Consider the following 22,893-nt stretch of genomic DNA (forward strand, 5'->3'; position numbering starts at 1 on the left):
GTCTCCCCAAAATCTCTTCAGTTTCTTGAAGCGCTTTTATGTTAAGCAATATTCAAGTGGAGATTTGTATACAATGAACACTTACAGGGCCATAACACTGGTCTTTGTTTTGCGCAGTGTCTCATAACAATAATTGGGGTACAAAATATCTTGGCTTGGACTGGAGTGTGGCTTAGAAAGTATCAAGAATGGAAAAAGAAGAAAGATGTTGGCTGCAGGAGTCTCAGCAAAAACACAAGAAATAGTGAAAATTGCAAAAATGCTATAGAAAGAAATTATTCTGTAAAGTTCAGTGATGTAGATTCATGCAATCATCATTTTTGACACTCAAGACTCCATTTCCACCTTTCAACAAATGCTAAAGAACTTGAACCAAGATGAAATTAAGACGTGGAGAAATTTGTCTTTGGTGATGTAAAGTAGGTTTACTGATTCAATTAACCTCTCAATCTACAGTAGAAATTGTGAACTGAATCTTTTCAATGCAAGTTTTTTCTTCTGAATTATTAACAATTCTATTTTTCTTTTATTAACTTACTTCTTGATGCTTTTCCTCAGCTGTCTTTTTTAGTCTCTGAAGATCAACTGAATGTTTGTTCTTGATTTGCTCCAGCTCCTATAGGATACATAAAAAGTTTAATTAAAAAAAAACAAATGCCACAAATGTATTCCTTAAGAGTACAAAAACTGGTCTTCACTAGTTTTGAAACCCTTCATTTCAATTTTATCTTTGTCCTTTTCCGTGGCTGCCACATCTGTCCAAGTTAAGATCACTGCCACAAAAGTGTTATCTCATTACTACTCCTTTTATGCACCCAGTTATAGTCGCCAAAAATAAAAACAGATTTGCACCTCTTCTTATTGGGCTTACCTTACAAACACTTAAAAAGGATCCCCCAGGATAGGATTTTGACCCTCTTCATTGTTTACATTGATTGTATTCCAGTTCATATTAGAGAAATTTCCCAATACTGTCTTGGTGCTTTTGCATTTGTCAGAAATTTGGCTACAAATCTGTTTTCTCGCTCCCTCAGACTATTTGATATTACACTCACAATAGAATAATTCTTAGCATTCATAGATCACTCCTTACAGAGCAACTTTCTTATCAACCCTTATTACCTCATATCATTTGCACTATTCTAAAAGTATGAAAATAAATTTCTTCACAATTTATATATACTCAAAAGAGAAGTTAAAAGGTTTCAAGTATTAAAAGGACCAAAAGATAGAGTCAGCATAACAAGGAGGGCCAAAGGGCCTGCACTGTGCTGTATTGTTCTATTATCTACTAGTACAGGAAAACAATGGTGAAGTTTTCTCCATTTACTCCTGAAGTAAATGATTGTTGAATGTTAGAGTCGACACAAAGGGACAAATGTCTGACACCTGCTCCTATTATATTCTTGCATTCTAGATCTTCAGGAGGATGTTTTGGTGAGTGAAAGGTAACAACCTGTTGGGCTTCAAATAACTGAATACTCAGCGGCTGTTTTTGAAGTATGGAACAGAGATGCATACTTAAATGTAGGGTGAATGATAAAGAAATTTGCAAATGATGCAAAACTTGGCTGTGTGGCGAAAGTGAAGAGGAAAGCTTTGGACTGCAGAGGGGTATGGATTGACTGGTCAGTTCAGCAGAAGAATGGAAAATAAACTTAATCCAGATGATACACAAGGTACAAGGAAAAGCAATAAACAATCATCTGCGAGATATGGAATGATGCAGCTGAACGAAGGGACTTTGGGAGTGCATGTACATAAAACATTGTGTTTTATGAAGTGCAGAATACAAGAGCATCTTGAATTGTATGCAACCTGTGTCAGACTGCAGCACAAGTACAGTGTTGCCATAAGAGAGAAGGTTGAGGAGAAATTTAACTGAGGTGAATAACATTATGAGGGGCCTAGTTAGAATGAATAACAGGTAATTATTTCCTTTGGCAGAGGAGTCAGGGTGATAGAGGCTAAAACCATCATCACTTCACTTGGATGCGTGTTTGAAGTTCCCTGACCAGAAGAGCTATGGAACTAGAGATGGAAGGTTGGATTACATTAGGCAACACTTATTCAGCCAACAATGGGCCAAATACTCTCATTCTGTGTAAATGTTGTAGAATCTGATATGCAGTGACCATAGCTATACGATTACTGTGAGCGAAATAACATCTCCAACCAAAAAAAAATCATCTGATATAGCATTTAACTGAGGAGGACTGCAGCAAAATTATATTGCAGTGATTAAAAGATGTCTGAGCAAGTTTTGTCTTCTGGATACATCTCAAAAGTTTCCAATTTAAACATTGAAATCCCAGTAGCACTGGTTTAAAATGTCATTAATTCTAGGATGAAGTTTTCCAGTTAGTTTTCTTATATCCTCTTTTTATTGTAGTTAACAGAAAGAAGAAATAGCAATGAACAGTTTAGCAGATGCTATGCTGCCCCATAATGATTCCTTGGAGATATTACAAATTAAACCAAGATCTCATTCATGGAGTATACTCCAAATGAATGAAATTATTCAGTGGAAGGAAGACAAAGATATTACAGACTCAAAATAAAGGAATGTAAAACCCACCAAGTAGAAGCTGCTTTCAGATGTAAAATCCAACTTCTTCAACGATTACACTACTGTAATGACCCCAAAGGACCCCAAAACCCAGAAGCAATAGAAATTCACCAAGACGAATGGTTACTTAAACAAAGTTGCTTTTAGTTTTCTTTAAACATAAAAACAGGATCATACTTTAACTTATAACTTTTAACTATTAACTTAACCCCTTCTAATTCTAAGTGTATGTGTATGTAATGTGCATATGTTCAGGAAAGTGCTTTACTTTAATAGTCCAATCATTCACTTCTCACTTCTCCAAGTTCACTGGTATCAGGCAATTCTTATAATATGCAGAGAATTTAACATTTATGAATTTTCATCAAGCTCTGGTGCTTAAAGGTAAATGGTTACTGCTCAGGAAGGTTCTTGATGATTTCAGAGATATTTGTTGTTTGTTGGACACACACAAACTGATTTCCTCTGATCAGCCACTTCAGTGTCTTGCCTAAGAAACTTGCCCCATCATAGGTTTTCCGAATGATAACCTCTTCTTCCTGATCACCAGAGAGTTCCTCTTGTTTCCCTTATTTCAGAGGAAACACTCTAGCCAGCCATTTTCTCTTGTAAGGACTACAAGGGTTTTCAACAGGCTGAACTCAGAACTCAAAATGGGGTCTTTCAACAAGCCTGCCAGTTTGCCATGTTGCAGCCTCAAAAGCCACTGTAAAACTGACTTCTTTCTATCTAAAAGAGAAATCCTGTTTGGTCTTTCCTCTCCTCTGCTTGTAAAAACCAGAACTCCTTGCAGGGCTCCAAACACAATCCTTGAAAGATCTTTATCAGCCCTCCAGCCCGGAATCTTCCATTTGCACCGACTTTTTGAAATTCTTTCCCAAAGCAGTTCCATTGTCTATGTAAAATTACTGGTGCCTGAATGTCTAGCTTCAGCCAAAGCTCATGCATTTTAAATGAGATGTGTTTTGCTACTCTGTGAAGGGACCTACACAGAACCCCCACAATCTATCTCTTTTAAAGACATATTTATATGTAATATATACCATAACACTATCTTCAAGCACATGCACACTCTCAAAGCAACTGTTTCAATCAACTTGGAAGTCCATGAAAAAGAATTATGTGATTTCTAAGCAGTCAGTATCATAATGCTGCAAAATAAATTTGAAATTGACACCACATGCAATATCTTTGAATCCAATTGCTGAATTTAACATTAAAGTAAACAACATTTTAGTTTCTTAACAGTCTATTCGACTTATTGGATGGTAGAGTTGTAAATCATAGAGGCATTCACTCAGGAATAAATCTACAGTCATGAAATTACTGATTTTGTGGAGAAGAAAATCTACAGCAATACAAAATCATGAGGGGATAGATAAGGTGAATGAACAATCACAGTTTTCTTTTCCAAGGGTGGAAGAGTCTGAAGGCAGAGGGAAAGATCTGAAAGGGACCTGAAGGGCAACTTCTTCCACATAAAGTGGTGCATATGCCAGAGGAAGTGGCAAAGCGAGTACAATTATGATATTAAAAAGTGATCTGCATGAATAGGAAAGGGTTAGAGGGATACAGCCATGCATGTAAATGGAAATAATTTAGATGGGCAACTTGGTTGGCACATGCAGTTAAGCCACAAGGGTTTTTTCCATTCTGTATAACTGTGACTCAACTTCTGTAGTATGGATTGGTTAAAAAGCAGTTTACCTCTTCTGTTTCTTTCTTTAACTTTTTCCTTAGTACACCAAGAGCCTCTTCCTTTTTCTCTTCCAATAGAATCTTCTCTTCCTTGAATATTTTGTCCATCTCTCCCCTCATCTGTTCCAGACACGCCTGCTTTTCAGCCTCTAAATTTTGCTGCTCAGTTGTCAATAGTGATTTCAGTTCTGCTCTAAGCTGCCGCAGTTTTGCCTCCTTCTCCACCCTGGAAGGCAGCAAAGATAAGATGGCCTGACATGTTAGCCATAATAAAATATACACAACTTGTTGAATATTGGCAAGAATACTAATCAAACTGCTGTCGTTACTTTTATGACCGACAACTCTTTGGCCTAGTTATTTAGATAATTTTACTTTAGTTTTTCTTAAATGAAGAAAAAAACCTACTTGAGCAGAGGAAATAGTAACTGAAATATAATTTTATTTCTTCACTGCATTAGTCAACAAAGACATGGTACAAAAGTGTTTTTCCCCAATTAGACCTACTGAGATTTTTGCTATTTTATGCTCATAAATTTGACATTATAGCAAGAATATTAAATATTCAATTTCAAATATAATTCAATGCACATTAAATTTTTGTGAGGATTAGCTATTAAATTAACAAATTCCTTTTTAATCACATCAAAGAAGCTTTTATCTGAAGTGCCCAAAATGCTTTCCTTCATAGTCATTAAAAGCAACTCAACAACTGGCTGCTGATACAGGAATATTCTTACAATGGACAATTAAAAAGTGAAAGCTCACCGAATGGGCTCTTTTGGATTGACCCCATTGCAGGATGCTAAATATGATACAAGTTTCTGCATTACATTTAGCTTAATAAAAAATAATTCTGACATTTTTCCAAGCTACCTTTTTTTTTAAAAGCATTACCTCATGGTAATTTCCTTGTTGGCCTACTTAAAGTCAGTTCCCTAAAATAAGTTTAAAGTTTAAAGTTGGTGGCCAATAGGTAAAAAGAGGGAAATGCTAACATGGGACAAAAAAGATCCAAAATTTTGTAAAGTTTCTTTTCTTACAATTTTACAAAATATTAAGTGCAATGTAATAACTCCAGGAGCTGAAAATAAGGCAGATAAGTCTTGCAAGCTCATCACCCTATAGCTATTTTCCACATGACAACAAGACTGTTGTGTGCAGAGAGGGGGAAAACTAGGAGAAAAGTTGGACTTTGGCTATCAACTGTTCAGTGGTAGTTAATGTATGTCTTCATTCTCATACAAAGGACACAGAAAGGTCAAAGCTCTCAGTTCTGCTCCAATTTCTTAAGAAATAACAGACTCATTACACACATAATAAGATATAAATAATTTTTTTTAAAAAAGTACACAAAAGGTCATTGATCTGAAATGATAACTCTGTTGTCAGACTTGCTGAGTATTTCCAACATTTCTGCTTTTAATTCAAATTTTCAGCATTCTTAGTAACTTACTGAAGGTTCAAATTTTGTTTATTAAACATAATTAACAGGATTTTTGATGGGATATCAGACTATTCTAATGACTCTTACCTAATTTCTTCTTCTGTTGTCAAAATTTCAGTTTTAACTTGTTCTCGGAGTTTGAGCAACACACTGCTCAGCTCTTCCATTAGCCGTGTCTCCTCTTCCTCTGGCTGAATCCGGAGTTGTTCTTTTAGTAACCTTAAGGTTTAAAATATAAAACTGGTAAAGCTTCTTCCATTTCTATAGTCAAATAGCTCGACTACATTCTTTGGCAGAATAGGTCCCATGGAAGAGTTTCTACAGATGGATTCTGAAGGCCAAACCATATCCCTGCTGAGAGTTAGGTTGAGTACAATCGTATACTGAAACATTTTGTTATTTAAGGGTGCTCCAGGAAGCAACTTTCAGGGTTGAAGTGATTTGGATTCAAAATCACTCTTTTCTCTAAAAGAAATAACATTATTACACAAATTGAAAGCAAATCCCCAGGATTTTTTCTTAAAATTTGGAAATATCCAAAACATTTTCATCTCTTTCACTTCTCAGCTTTCCTACATCAATTACAAAAGAACTCAAGGTGATGAAGGGCTCAAGTCAGTTATGATTATCTCTGCTATATAAGACACTGTATGACCTGCTGAGTTTCTCTAGCATTGTGTTTTTACACCATAGGATTTATGATGAGAGATATACAAACAGCAGATGCTATAACCTTGAGCAAACAAGGAGAAGCTGGAGGGACTCAGTGGGTCAGGGTGGGAGAGAAATAGTCAACATTTTATGTTAGGACCAGTTATCAAAAAGAAAGGAGTGATATCAAGTATATCATGATGAGAGAGAAAAAAAAGCATGGAAGGTGGAGGAGAGGCTAAGAGTTGATAGGGTATTGAATAGAAGGTTAGACAAGTAGAGAAGCAGATAGAGGGAGAGATGTCACTTGAAAGGATGCTAATTACCTCAGCCCCTCCATCCTTCCCCTCCACTTTATTCTTCTTGGATATAATGATATCATCCCTTTTTCTTTAGTTTTGATAAAGAGTTCCAACCAGAAACATTGGCCATTTTTATCCATGAATGTTGCCTGACCCACCGAGTCACCTCATCTTCTTGTTGTTTGCATGAAGTTGTAATAAGCACACATCCTTGAGAAGAATGGCGCACGTCGTTAGAGGGACAGGTCTCCCCCTCTATCAGTCTCTCCCACCTTCTGCCCCTACCCAGCAGCATTCCAATAATACAGAATACTATCACTGCAGTGATAGGTGTCAGCTTTTGCATTTTTTCCAGCAGTTTCATGCAAAAACTCATTATTTCCCACAATATTATACCTGAGTTTTTCTCCTTGGTCTTCCTTCTGTTGCCCGAGTTTACAAAGCTGTTCCTCCTTCATTTTGAGTATTCTGTTTTCTTCCTCATTTAGTTCTAGGCTGAACTTGCTATGGGTCTCCTTAATTTTTTGTGACTGCAGTAGTCCTTGGTCCTTCTGTTCCTCCTGATGAATGCATCTATTTTGAAAAAAAAATTCAGGCAAACCATATAATAATTAAACAGCTTGTGAAAAAAAATTGTGAAAAATTCATTTCCAAATTTATGTGGAACAAAAGTTTTAAAATACAATTTACATTGATGTGGTAAAAAGGCGATCTTCAGAGTTGACAAGATATTCCAGGAACATCATATGTTGGGTCGAGCCACAGACTTTCAACTTTTAAAATTTGATTTGTTAAACTTTATTCCAATAAACCCATGCTGAATCTTCTCATTCTTTTGTGGAGAACTGCATATTAACCCTCATTTCTCAATTTTTAAAAATACGTCAATGACATTTTTATATTCAGTGATAACTTTGCAACACCAATTTAAACACTTGAATGAAATTGCTATTTAGTGCAGTTACTGCGGTGTACAATTGAGAACAAACAAAAAAAGCTGGAGCAATACCCTCTTCAACAACCAACTGTAGATTAGTGACACAACTTCATGCAATTAGCTCGTGTTGACCTGACTGCAAATGAGAAATGCAAATTTGTTTCACTGCCTTTCTCCATTTTTCATATTTTAAATTTTAATATGCATTTTTTTCACATCATATGTTTCAGGATCAATGATCCAAATTACTCCTACTGCCAGTTAAAACAGCTGGGTATTAATGCTCAATCTCCTGATGGTTCTATACAATGTGAAATGGATCTTTTGGTACATTATTCACAGAGTAAAGCAGAGCAATGGGTTGGAGTTCCTGTAATCTCTCAATTTTTATTTAATATAACAGCCTGAGACAATTTAACCCTAAAAGCTTCTGTATTGAAGGGAACCTATAAACTTTTCATAAATGACGTTTCTATGAACAAGATTATTCATCCTAACTACTGAAACTCTTTTACCCACTATTATCCAGATTTGAGGAGATTTCTTTATATGAAATATGATGATCTGAAGTTCACTGCTTGAAAGGAAGATGGAAAAAGATACAATAGTAACTTTCAAAAGAAAATTGAATATAATCTTGGAGAGTAATCTACAGAACAACTGAGCAGGATAGTGGACAGCACTTTCAAAGAGCCACAAAGAAATGGTGGATCAATCAGCCATCTTCTGCATTGTTTCTATCATTGTACACAGGAGAGTTCTAGAAAATGATAACTGCATTCAATTTCTAATAAGAGAAAGGGTTTTAGAGTCAATGGAACAATTGGAACGTAATTCAAAATTGTGTTATATCCAAGTAGATACAGTAAAATTTGTTATCTGGAATTCATGTATCTGGCAGCTTCAAGCAACCGGCAAAAAGAAATTGCAGGAAATAGGTTAAAAAAATATGGAAGTTTAAAATTGCTGTGCCTCACTTTTAACTCGCCAATCATGCATCACGTAGTGTCAAGCAACCAGAAAATTCACTTAACTGGAATCTACCAATCCCCAAAGATGCCTGATACAAGGGGTTTTATTGTGATATTCATTTAATGGCAGCCTGTTGAGACAGAACACTAACATTCAGCATCAAAACAAATGCATAGTGCCATAATGCAATGACATCATTTAATCAAAATATAGAAAGCTGCAGCAATATTCAGAATTTGCACAATTGCAAAAGGGGCAGGAGGCTGCTTCTGGCTGCATATTAGTTCCACTACACTTCCATTATCCTTAGGGCAATCATCATTTTCCTTCTAGTCTGGCAGATTACTTAGAAAACTCTAGCCTTTTTCATCTTTGCGTCTGTTATTATGTGTAATCTTCTCATTCGCGCTTCACAGGGATTTAGAAAAAGGGCAAGGATAGAGTGCAAAATAATCTATTATTATGACAAACCATCACAGTTTTCTCACATTATCAAAGGTTGATGGAAGCACCATAAAAATTATGTAGTTTCAGTCATCCAAGAATCATACTGACAGCAGACAAACTGTCATCAAGTCACTGGATTTCTGGGTCCCATAATATGGAGTTAGGAAAGAACTGCTAAAATTGTTGGCTAATAAACACAATCTAAAAACGGTGGTAACTCATCTTCCACATTCATTTTCAAATGATTCCTTCCTTCTTATTCCTTTCCCTGTAAATTAATCATTTAATAAAAGCACCACACAAACATTAATGGCTGAAGAGTGTTATTTAATTTCTATTGTCTGTTCTTGCCCCATCCACTACCAGATAGCAGACTGGCTACCTACATCGAAAAGTTGATTTGACTGCAGATTCCTTGCAGTTCAGCTGCTCTAATCAAATCTGATTCATATTCCATTTACCTCATTTATTGCTAATGTAACCAATACACATCTTCTAAATATCTTCTAAATTCCTATATTACACAACTCAGGGTAAACAGCTGTCTTTTATCATGGATGCAGTAAATTCGCTCATTAAAAAAATGACATTAAAAACACTGCTCTGACCTGGCAGGAGAGCTTTGGTAAGTTTAGTAGGGCAGGTGTAAATCATAAGCCCATACAGGGGACAACAGTTACAAAGGTACCTTGCCCATGGTTGTACTTTTTGGTTTCTTTTGCAGGTCATTGTGCAGTTAAGAAGGAGGTAACCCTCAAAGGATTCACTTGTCGTCAACCTGCTCATGAAACTAATGGGGCAAATGCACATAATCCACAAAATGATATTCAAATTCATGATGGAGTAACAATCTACTTTTTTTTAAATTGGGAACAAAGTTGATGGAACAAAGTGATATCATATGTATTGGCAGTATTATAGTTCATGCTAAGTCAAGCAGCCATGTACAGAATACAGTTTAGGGTCTTTACAAACTATTAACTTGGTATGTGACACTCCTGAAGACTTGAACTCATCTCAAATGGTGCATTTAAACCAGATATGGAGTACATAGTGCGGTATTGCGAACCATCACGGTTCACCAGTGAACGTGTGGAGCCGCAGGCCGGGTCGCTACGCACTCACCTGGGAAATGGACTGCGTACATGCGGTTCTGCATTCTGAGTAGCACCATGCTGGATTGCTATGCCTCTTTCTAGAGGGCGCAGGGCTCCCAAAATGTTTACTTTAAACTTGCCAGCCCCGCGGATTAGTGGCAAACGCACAATGATGTCACCCACCCCCCCCAGCCCCGTCCTGTCCTGTCCCGTCCCGTCCTGTGGAGCCCGGGACGGGATGGATACAAAAGAAGGATGGCAAACTCATAGAAACAGTCTTTGGTTGACTAACCTTGTGTATGTATGTTGATTTAGTAGCTCTGATGGAGTAGTCACTGCACAGGTATTTATACCTGATCAAATGAAAGTTTGCTTAATATGGAAATAACCTACAGACAAAGTTGGAAGGTGCCTTGAACTTGTGAGCTACCAATTAAACTCTAGCTTTCAGATTGGCATTTGGGTTGATAGTTCAGATACAAATGAAATGTACCTTTCAGAAAGCTCTGCTCTTTTCCTTCTTTCTTCAAAACTTAGTTTCTTGGTGTCTTCTTCCTCCTGTGAATAAATACACAGGATGAAAACAAGATCAATTTATGGTGTTATTTGAGATAATAAATTGCAGGTCAATACATTGGGCCTGACTATGGCATGTCAATAGATCACTTTTCACAGGGAAGAAAAACAAACTACCTCCACCTGATCTGTTTGTTTCTCTTTCCTCTCCCTTTGTCTACGATCCTGAAATCCTCTGCCTCTGTCATGTTTCATCTCTCTCTGGTTGACCAATCCCTCATGGGAACCCCAATCCATCCTAACCTCTCTACAGAGAGACTAGATAGAAAGTTACATCATACTTCCTCAAGAGTTTGCAGAGGTTTGGCATAACATCAGAAACCTTGGCAAATTTCTACAGAGTTGTGATGGAAAGCATACTGACCAGCTGCATCACAGTCTGGTATGGGAACACCAACACCCCCTAAGCATAAAGCCCTCCAAAAGGTAGTGGGCACAGCCCAGGATATTACAGGCAAAACTCTCCCCAATATTAAGTACATCTACAGGAACGCTGCCTTCAGAGAGCAACAAAAAAATCAAAGACCCTCACCATCTAGCACACGCTCTGTTCTCACTGCTGCCATCAGGAAAGAGGTATAGGTGCCACGAGACTCACACCACCAGGTTCAGGAACAGCTGCTACCCCTCTATCATCAGATTCAACAACTACAAACTCAATCAGGGACTAATTTAAGGACTCTTACTTGTGCACTTTATTGATTTTCTTTGCTCTCCCTGCATTGCACATTTTATTTGTATTAGTTATCTGTTTACAGTTCTTTTGATTGTTTACATGCTCACACTGTGTGCAGTTAATTTTTGAACTACCAATTAGTAAATTTATTTCCAATCATATTACAAATCAGTAATTCTGATTCACTTTGATTACGTAACATCAAAGTAGGACCTATTTTGCCAGATAAAAAAAACTTTAACTTGATAATAACAAAATATTGTTAGGTAGATTCAATATTTCCCTCATTCGTTCAAATATTATAAATTTCCCATCCTCAAAACAGTCTTCAATTTTCTTAATACCCCATCCATCTCCAAATCCTCAAAAAATGTTATCCATTGAAAAAGGAATATATGGAGGCATTTTCTTAGATATTAAACCTTTCATACCAATTTCATTATTGATATTATTCCACAACTCAATCAAATGTTTCAAATTAGGTGATTCCCTACTTCCATGTAACAATTTAGAATTCCATTTATAAATAATATCCTAAGGATTCATATCCCTTCTCACATTAAATTCTATAAAAACCCAAGCTGGAATTTTATTTAAACTAAATTGTACTGTAACTGATTGTATTTTATATTGTATCTAGATAGGTTTTAAAACGAGATAAATTGTGACAGGTTTTTTAGTGTAGGTCACATACAAATATTTCATAACAGATCTCATTTAGAATGCTGAGCTCTGCTCAGCCTGACAGTCCAGGCTCTGAGTCCCTTTGCAAAAATTTGAAGAATGCCTACAAGGACTTCACAAGTAGGTGTGCATTGGATATGCTGTGGAGTAATGGATTATTGTTTTGGAAAGCAACAGATGAATGAATCCAGAAGATTGGGTCTGGTGCCACATTCTGAGTGCAGCTTGTTGTTCTAAGAGCACATGACAAGGTGGCAAGCTTGTGAAAAACCCCATTTTGAAGACTGGTTTTGACCCCCATGTGGTCCATACAAGAGGAGATGGCTGGCTGTATAATGTTTCACTTGAAATAAGGGAAACAAAAAGGAACTCTGTGATAACCTGAAAGAAGGAGGTCATCATCTGGAAAACCCCGAAGGGGCAAGTTTCTTCGGCAAGACTGAAGTGGCTGATCAGAAGGAATCAGTTGTGGGTGTCTAACGAGCAACAAATCTCTCTCTGAAAACCGACAAAAACCTTCCTGAACAGTAACCATTTACCTTTCAAGCACCAAGGCCTGGTGAAATTCATAAATGTTAAATTCTGAGCACAGTATAAAAATTACCTGCAACCAGTGAACATGGAGGAGTGAGAAGTGATTGGACTGTGAATCAAAGTACTTTTCTGAACTTACACACACACATTACATACACATGCGCTTAGAATTAGAAGGGGGTTAAGTTAATAGTAATAAGTTAAAGCTTGATCCTGTTTTCATGTTTAAAAGATAATTAAAAGCAACTTTTACTTAAGTACCCATTTGTCTTAGTGAATTTCGATTGCGGCTGGGTTTTGGGATCCTCTGGGCCCATAACAGTACATTTATAAATCTCAATTGAGCTCCTTTATAATAGTTCTTAAAATAAGGAAGATGTAAACCCTTTAATTCATACTTCCATGCCAACTTTTTCCAAAGAAACCCTTGGCATTTTATCTTTCTTTAAAGATTTGCTAATCACCATATTTAAATCTTTAAAATTCTTTGAAGGAATTGGAATAGGGATTGATTGAAAAAGATAATGAATTCTTGGAAAAAAAAACATTTATTTTAACACAATTTACTCTGCCAACTAAAGTAATAGGTAAATTATTCCACTTCTTTAAATCTGCAACAATTCTATTAAGCAAAGATAGATAGTTCAATCTATATATAATTTTCAAATCATTATCAATTCTAATACCTAAATATTTAATACCTACATCTGGCCACCTGAATTTAGTAATCATTTTACAATAATCACCCCCAGCTAAGAGCACAATCTCACTTTTTTCCCCAATTAACTTTATAGCCAAAAACCTCCCCATATTCTTTCAATCTAGTCTGTAGTTAGGACAAAGAATTTAAAGGATCAGTTAAATAAACCAAAACATCATCAGCAAAAAAAAATTCCTGCTTCTCCTCAATTCCTTTAATCTTAGAACCTGGTCTAATAAGTTCAGCTAAAGGTTCAATTGCTAAAATAAACAAAGCCGGAAACAAAGGACAACCTTGTCGACTTGATCTAGTTAATGGAAAAGAAGCATATATTTGTCCATTAGTAATCATTTTTGCTACAGGATTTTTATATAAAGCTTTCACCCAATTTATAAACATAGAACCAATACCAAACTTCTCCAATACTTTGAACAAAAAATTCTATTCTAATCCATCAAAAGATTTTTCCGCATCCAGAGTTACAGCTACACCATGATCCACACTTTTTTTGAATGAAATGAATTAAACTAATTAATCTTGCAATATTATCATATGAATATTGTTTTTTTAATAAAGCCTGTTTGATCCATATGAATTAAATTTAGAAATCCACATTTCAAAGATATTGGACAATAAGATGCAGGAATAATTATCACTGTTGAAAAAAAATCCAGATTGGGATTCCATCGCTTGCTTTAACACCTCCATAAATGGAGGTATTAAAAAGATAATTAAATTTCTTATAAACATTCAAATGGAAAACCATCTTCTCCTGGAGATTCACCATTGAGTAATGCAATGAAGCACTTTATTAATTTCTGTTATTGTAAAAGGAGCATCTAAATTTATCTGATCTTGATATGTCAAGCGCTACAGGTTTATCTGAGATAAAAATTGTTCAACCTTAACTTCATCTCCAGTAAATTCTGATCTATACAAATCAGAATAAAAAACTTTAAATACATCATTAATTTCTCTAGGATTACAAGTAATCATCTTTGAACATTTCCTAACAGCATTAATTTTTCTAGATGATTGTTGTTTTTAACTGCCAAGCTAAAACTTTGATCTAATTCAAGCTCTATCAATCAATTTTTTCAGTCCTATACATCTGGATCGTTTAGGTTTTTTTTCTGTAATACCTTTTCCAAATCCTGTATTTCTCTTTCTAACTGATCAATCTCTTTCATATAATCTTTCATAATTTTTGATGTAATGCTAATTATATGTCGTCTCAAAAATGCCTTGAATGCATCCACACAATAAATTTATTGAGACAGAATTAGAATTTAATCTTAAAAACTCTTTAATGTTTTCTCTTAAAAATGTCCTTTTTAGTTGAATTTAATTGCCATCTATAAACCATTTGTTCTTTTTCCAAAAACAAATGTCATTAAAAGTGGCGAATGATCAGATATAATTCTAGCCTTGTAATCCACAACTGCAACAAAATTTAAAATAAATCTATCCTAGAATAAGAATCAAGTCTATGAGATTAAAAAAATAGTCCCTTTCTTTAGGATTTTATCTCTTCCAAATATTTATTAAATTCTGATCTTTCATTATGCTCAAAATTGTCTTTGCTGCTTTTGCTCAAATAACTGATTTGGTCATTATATGCAAAACAGGATCAAAACCACAATTAAAATTCTCCTCCTACCAATACTTTTTCATCTTTCTAAATACAAAGTTATCTCTGATAAATCCTTCATTATCTATATTTGGTGCATAAATGTTCATCAAAGTCCAATTCTCAGAATAAATTTGACAATTTACTAATATAAACATTCCCACAGGATCAGTAATCACTTTATGAATTTTAATAGGTAATGTTTTCTTAAATAAAATTACCACATCCCTTGCTTTAGAGGTAAAAGTTGAAGCTCCCACTTGTCTAACCCAATCTCTTTTCAATTTTTGAAGTTCCCTCTCAGATACATGGGTTTTCTGTAAAAAAGCAATATCAACTTCTTCAAATAAGCTAACACCTTATTTCTTTTTAATCGGATTATAAAGCCAGTTAACATTATAACTTAAAAATATTCAAAGTTTTACTATTTGCCTTTATACTAAATTCAAAAATTCACAACTGCCTCTCCTCTTGGAGCTCCCACATCACAAAATCATTAACTACACCTGGTTTGATGGAATATTTGGGAAAGTTTTTGAGAGATAAATTGGTAAAATTGGAGTGGGTTACATGGACACACTTTAAAACAGATCTTATTTGAAATACTGAAGAATTAATATTCAGTGGTTTTACAGAAACTATGCACATTTCACAAGTAAGTGCAAATTGAAATGATGTCATGAAATGAATAGACTATTGCCTTGGAAGATCCAGGTTGTCTGTTTTGGACATTTTTGCAAGGCTTTTGGTCTCTCTTCAAAGTGCTCACTCAGAGGTCATTGAGAGGTTATTGTTTACCTAAAATGACAGATGGGAGCAGAAGACTAACTCCTATTGTTTGCTGGAGAAGGTCAGGGGTTTTGCAAGTGAGAGAGAGGACATGCTGCTGGCAGTTTTGAATCTCAGAGGAAAGAGAGAGAGAGAGAGACAGGTGGAAATCTTTGACTGTGTGTGACAAAGAAAGTTGTAACAAGCCAGGAGAACTTTCTTGGAACTGAAACAGAAGCTTCAGAGTGACAGATGGCTGGAAATGCTATCTGTCTGATGTTTCTCTTAGAATAAGTGAAACAGAAAAGAACTATGTGGTAGCCTGAAGGATAGAGGTTATCATCTGGAGAACCCTGATGGAGCAAGTTTCATCAGCAAGACATTGAGGCGATAATGGTGGTACCTCAGTTGTGGAAAACCTACAAGATCCTCCCTGAGTGGTAAACATATACCTTTTGAGCACCAAAGCCTGCTGAACTTTATACATGTTAAATTCTGTGCACACTATAAGAATTGGCTGCAACCAGAGAACTTGGAAGAATGAGAAGTGAGATTGAACAGTTTAAGTAACCACTTGTCGTGGTGAATATCTATTGCTGCTGGGATTTGGGGTTCTTTGGGCTCATAACTCTGGCATCTCCATCAAGAAAAAGAAAGAAAATAATACCCTCCACACAAAAAGTACTGCCAAAAAAAAAAAATCAGTATTACCGGCCTCAATCGTGAGGAAAGCGACTCTTGCCGCTAGGTGGCACATAGCTAGAGAAGGAGAGAGAAAAAAAATGAAACAATTTTCGAATAGACATTATCATCTTCAAGTAAAGGCAGCAGCTTCAAGGTCTCTGTTAACTTCATCATCATCAAAAGCAAGCAATTTCCCGCTGTAACATCTCCTTATCTGACATATGCATTTTCTCAATTTGTGGTATATCTGCTGCTAATAAATCAACTTGTTGATCTATTTTATTATTTGGGAGAGAATTCTCAAATTCTAAAGCTTCCATTTGGTTGTCAAAGAATTTTGCCTGATTATTTCCCAAGAAGACCAATTATTGGAGGGTGGCAAAAAGAAAACTTGTATCCATTTTTCCAAAGCACAGATTTTGCAGGATTGAATTCCTTTCTTCTTTTCACCACCTTCACACTAAGATCTGCATATAAGAATACTTTTTAAAAAAATCACCCATTATCAAAGGACCTTGAAATTGATGAGCTTTCTGAACTGCTACTCTCAAATCATCTCCTTGTCTTGGTAGTGAAGACATCTAATCAAAACAAAGCACAGTGATTGACCCAGCAACTGTTTCTTTCTAAGCACCCTGGGTGCTCTATCCAATTCAAGCCCATTTGGAAAATGTTCAGGTCCTAAAATCTTCTGGATCCATTTTTGAAAAAAATTGCACTGAATTAGGACCTCCAAAACCTTCTGGTAATCCAACAATCTTCATGTTATTTCTTCGACTATGATATTCTAATGCAGTGTTTCTTAATCAGGGTTCCCTGGTACCCTAGGGTTCCACAAGAGGTCACTATGGGTTCCGTGAGAAACAGTGATAAATAGATTAATGCATTTTTAAGTAATTTTTGTTTAATTTTACATTTGTAATTTTACTATACATGGACAGCATATTGTTGGAAAAACCTTGGTTATTATAATAAAAACTTCAACCTCATATTTAAAATGAAAACCTCGGTGTGAGGTCTCATAAACGAGCAGAATGATTTTTTTTTGCATTGTCAATAAATTTGACAAAAAAAGGGTATTTTTTTCCTTCAACAAGTTATCCGAGAACTATGATAAAAATATAAAAGAGATAGATATTAATAATGGTATATAATAATTTTTATGCAGGGGTTCCCTGAAACTTGAAAATTTTTTTAAGGGTTCCACAAGGGTAAAAAGGTTGAGAAATGCTGCTCTAATGTATCTTTTTTTGTAAAAGTTCTTTTTTCTCAACACTCCATGCCATAACTGAATCTTCCGACTTATTAACCTCATGAAAACCTGACACTGCTGCTTGTCAGAGATTAAAGACAGTGATAAAGAGAAAATGCCCAATGGTAAGAAATCAACACTTTATAAAGTATAACTTCTTCCTAAGTGAGTTGAAACTTCGAAGACAATACCATCTCAACATGTTACAACATGTTCTGTACTCTCACCATTATCGTTGTCTCAAAGGTCAACTAACTGGAAATAGTTTGTATGGATGTATTTATTAGATCACGTGACAGAATACTAGATGGAAAAGTGTGAATTGACCTCCAACTTCTGAGTTCATCTCACACCAGATTGCAAAATGCTTGATTGCCCAAAGGTGACAAAAATGATGCATGTATGGTAGAATATAGGTTGGGGAGGAGGCATTGTGCAGGCAAAAGATCCCAATAAGGGAGTACCAAAAATGAGAAATTAACTGCTACTCCAAAAAAAATTCAAACAATAGAATTATTTTTATTTAAACATTACAATGTGAATATTTCTATTTTCTCATGGGACAGTTGAATGCAGTTGCTATGCCACCATTGTACACAATATTAAATTGAGTGGAGTTACACAAGTCCTCATTTATAACCCTTTAGTACTTAGAAGGTGACTCTGCCATCTGGTCATGTGGTGCCAGCACAGACAAACAATCCAGAAATAGAAATCTCTCACTCAGCCAACAGTCAAGGGAATTTCAAAACCAAACTCGCAGAAGGAATCCCCAGCATCACAGCGTTAAAGTATAATTAAACTCAATTTCTTTAAAACTGATTGTTTTTCATGAAATAATCTCTCCTAGAGTGTGGTGATAATTTGTGGCCTTATCCAAAAATAAACAATACAAGGTTGTTTCCTATGGAGGAAATGTTACAACAGATTTGCAATTTTTTTCTGAAAAAAAATGCTTTGCAATATCTGTATTGAATGATTACCTTTGGATAAACTAAATTTCCTTCTTGTAAAGGATGTTAGTTACCCAAACTCTCAGAAATATCAATCTTCCCAATAAAAAGTATTCCTCCATGGAAAGTAAATGTAGTTAATTAATTTCGGAAGGAATTTCCTATTTCTCCTCACAAAGGCTCTGATCTGTACTGGGCATGACTTCAAGGGCTTCAGCTATACAAGCCTGCAATAGCAAGCATCAATGGATTATTGAACTGTGAAGAACACAGGCAAAATTGACAATATCTTCACTGGCATCTCTCTGTGCCATTTCCAATGCTCAGAAAGGAAGAAAAAAAAAAATCAGGTTTCTTTATGACACCATTTGTTGAGTGCCATGATTATTATTAACACTCTGGCTAACATTTGAAAACTCACCAATGTCTGAGGAAGCTGCAAGACTCAAAAACAGGTAATGCAGTTACCAGAACGTTCAAAGAATGTTTAGAACATAGCACCATTCAATTTGATAATTCCAGTGATTTCTATATCATCCCCAGATGAATTACAATGAATGATTCAGTAGTGAGACTGGAAGAAGAGGAGTGTGAGAATATAAAGTTCCATGACCCTCAATGAATGTATTGAGAGCATGACATTTCTATAAAAATGTAAATTAATTCAAAGGGGTTACCTCTCCTGTCAGTTAGCTGTTGAATTGCTTCATACATTGAACTACTGCTGGTGTAGTCTTGATAAGGCATCATAGGTAATTTTGTTGTTAAAGACATATTTACCTTCTGCCATTTAAACATATTTGATCATTGAAGAAACCTTAGTGGCCAAATCTACCTCCATATTATATTCATTTCGGAACTGGGGTTATTAAAATGATAAGGACATGCTAAGTCAGAATGTTAATTAAACTTATCAAGCCTTTTTCCATTGAAAGAGACTACAGTCCAGATGTCACATTTGGCTATTTCTAACTTCTTTTTCCAACATTGGTAGAGAGAGGGAGATCAGAGACGTGAATCATTGTCAAAGTGAACAAAAGGAGCAATTAGCAATTTGTAGGGGAATGAAAAAATGGCTCGACTACTGCCTTTGACTCAAGGGCCCACAAATGACTAACCACAGGGAAGCTGTACAATTTTCAAGTTATCAAAACTAGGGAAGCTGTACAATTTTTGAGTTTTCGAGTTATCAAAACTGTAATACTGCAAATGAAATTAATTTGGAAATGGAATGCTATTGTGAAGAGTTAGAAAAATAATGATGATATTGAAACATTTGACTTGCTGATATCAGATGCCAGGTTTAACTCCAATGTAGACTCAGGATCAGTACCCATGGATTGGAGGGTAGCTAATGTTACCCCACTATTTAAAAAGGGGGGTAGAGAAAAAGTGGGGAATTATAGGCCGGTGAGCCTTACATCAGTAGTGGGCAAAATGATGGAATCCATCATTAAGGATGTAATAGCGGAGCATATGACTAGCAGAGAAGGGATCGGACGGAGTCAACATGGATTTATAAAAGGTAAATCGTGCTTGACAAATCTATTGGAATTCTTTGAGATGGTGACAGGTAAAATAGATGGGGGAGAGCCAGTGGATGTGGTGTACCTGGACTTCCAAAAGGCCTTTGATAAAGTCCCACATAAACAACTGGCTTACAAAATCAAGGCTCATGGGATTGGGGGAAAAGTATTGATGTGGATTGAGAACTGGCTGGCAGGTAGAAGACAGAGAGTTGGGATAAATGGCTCATTTTCTGAGTGGCAGGCGGTGACCAGTGGGGTGCCACAGGGATCTGTACTGGGACCCCAGCTGTTCACAATTTACATTAATGCTCTGGATGAGGGGATTGGATGTAATATCTCCAAATTTGCAGATGACACTAAGCTAGGAGGGGTTATGTGCACGGAAGAGGGGGTCAGGAAGCTCCAGTGTGATTTGGATAAATTGAGGGACTGGGCAGATACATGGCAAATGCACTACAATGTGGATAAATGTGAGGTCATCCACTTTGGTAATACAAATCGGAGGGCAGATTACTATTTGAATGGCAATAGATTAAGAGATGGGGAAGTCCAGAGAGACCTAGGGGTACTTGTACACCAGTCTCTGAAGGCGAACATGCAGGTACAGCAGGCGGTTAAAAAGGCAAATAGTATGTTGGCCTCCATATCAAGAGGGTTTGAGTATAGGAACAAGGATACCTTACTGCAGCTGTACAGGGCCTTGGTGAGACCCCACCTGGAGTATTGTGTGCAGTTTTGGTCACCTTATCTAAGGAAGGATGTTCTTGCAATGGAGGGAGTGGAGAGGCGATTCACCAGGCTGATACCTGGAATGGCAGGAATGACTTATGAGGAAAGATTGCGCAAATTTGGATTGTACTCGCTGGAGCTTAGAAAATTGAGAGGGGATCTCATAGAGACATACAAAATTCTGGCAGGAATGGACAGAATGGATGCAGATGGGATGTTTCCAAGGATGGGAAAATCCAGAACCCGGGGCCATGGTTTGAGGATAATAGGCAAACCATTTAGGACCGAGATGAGGAGGAATTTCTTTACCCAGAGGGTGGTGAATCTGTGGAATTCATTGCCACAGAGGGCAGTAGAGGCAGGTTCATTAAATATATTTAAGAGGGAATTAGATACATTTCTTCAGTATAAGGGTATTAAAGGTTACGGAGAGAAGACGGGGATGGGGTACTGAACTTTAAGATCAGCCATGATCTCATTGAATGGCGGAGCAGGCTCGAAGGGTCGAATGACCTACTCCTGCTCCTATCTTCTATGTTTCTATGTTTCTATGTAGGCAAAAGAAATACTACATTCGCAAGTCTCTCCATCCCTTGAATATGGATTGCTAGCTCCTGAATAAGGCACAGTGTGAATCCTTTTAATGGACACATCAGAAACAAAAATAACCTTCAGCACATGTATTATAGAAATATAATTCAATCATAGCCTATTGGAAACAATAATACTTGATGGTCAGCAAGGTGGGTTGAAAGGCTTGTTTCTGTGCTGTATGCATCTATGATTCTATGACTCAAGGGGCAACATGACCTTAAAGTGGGTAGAAGGATTGATAAAGAGTGGTTAGAATAGAAAGTTTGGAAGTCAAAGAACAAAGCTTTAAGCAGCAGACCAGCTGAAGCAGTGCAAACCCCTCTGTTAAGTTGTTTGTTCATACTGCAATGCTGTAAAACATTTTTTAAATCAGAAGTTAACTGCATACCACAAACACAATAATTTATTTGAAAAGAATTATGAAGAACAAACAGCTCAATCCACTTGGAGGAAACCGAATTCGGATGTAATACAAAATAGATTGCTCAATGTTGGCAGCTTTATTCAAGTTTTAAGCAGCATTCCTTCAACAGATTTAACATATGTTATTGGTTTCCACTGAAATAAATTCAGGAGATCCCTGTCAGGTTGTACTTACAAAGAACTGACATAAATGCAATTATTGCTGCAATGGCTGGCCACATAAAGCAATTTGACGACACAATAAGCGATTGATTTGATGCCATCCACTGGAAACACTTAGGATTCAGGTAACTAATAATATTACTCACCAGGTCATAAAATATGAAAAATTACTTTTAAAAACAGAATTAGAATTGTATGGTAGGGTAATAATGATACGAGTTTTATGTGGGGAATATCCATCATACAACAAGCTTTACAATGGTTCTTTCAAATTAAAAGCACATCAATGACGATATGATGGAAACCAGCAAAATCTCCATTTACAAGTAAACATTACAGGTGTCCTTTTATATCACCTGATGTTAATTACAGATCAATAAACAGCCAGTCTGCCCATGATGAGATGGATCGCAAGTTCCCATTCCAAATTGTCATTCAAAAGTCATTTTTTAAAAATGGATTTGGATGAAAACAGAATCTGTTAAGGATTCGATAGATGGTGAGGCTGAAATAGGTCAGAGGAAATTGGAATTTAGAAACTATCTACATCCTTTTGAGATCCTTGTATGTTCTTTTCATAAATTACTTTTCAACGTATCTTTGCAAATTTATCAACTTCATTTTTCCACATTTTAAGGAGTTGTGCATTAACACCAATCCTTGCAGCATGCCACTTTTACATTTTGTCAATGACTAAAATGGGTACATGCCAATTGTTTCCTGTTAACCAGCCAATCTTCTATTCATGCCAAACTGTGAGCTTTCTTTTTTTTTCAATGCTGGAGAACCTATTTCTCATCATAGCACTCTGGGATATTTTACATGAATCAAGATTGGGGGGGTGGGGTGGGGGAGAGATAGCAGCAGTTTAATATCTTA

The 22,893-nt window shown here is 36.2% G+C and overlaps 1 protein-coding gene across 14 annotated transcripts in view; it reads right to left on the bottom strand.

Annotated features, from left to right (window-relative positions):
* Window positions 1-22,893, bottom strand: part of LOC138741246 (centrosomal protein of 164 kDa-like) — a 177,493-nt gene that overhangs the window by 53,694 nt on the left and 100,906 nt on the right. For all 14 annotated transcript variants that reach the window (XR_011343422.1, XM_069895013.1, XM_069895014.1 and 11 more), the window contains 5 exons: window positions 10,614-10,678; window positions 7,064-7,240; window positions 5,802-5,933; window positions 4,277-4,493; window positions 539-616 (listed from right to left, as the gene is read on the bottom strand). Coding sequence is in view for 13 of the 14 variants with exons in the window: in XM_069895013.1 (XP_069751114.1) it covers window positions 539-616; window positions 4,277-4,493; window positions 5,802-5,933; window positions 7,064-7,240; window positions 10,614-10,678 (669 nt within the window). In the remaining variant the exon portion in view is untranslated. The remainder of the gene's footprint in view (window positions 1-538; window positions 617-4,276; window positions 4,494-5,801; window positions 5,934-7,063; window positions 7,241-10,613; window positions 10,679-22,893) is intronic.

Source organism: Narcine bancroftii, chromosome 8 (genome assembly GCF_036971445.1).
Source record: "Narcine bancroftii isolate sNarBan1 chromosome 8, sNarBan1.hap1, whole genome shotgun sequence".
Classification (NCBI taxonomy): domain Eukaryota; kingdom Metazoa; phylum Chordata; class Chondrichthyes; order Torpediniformes; family Narcinidae; genus Narcine; species Narcine bancroftii.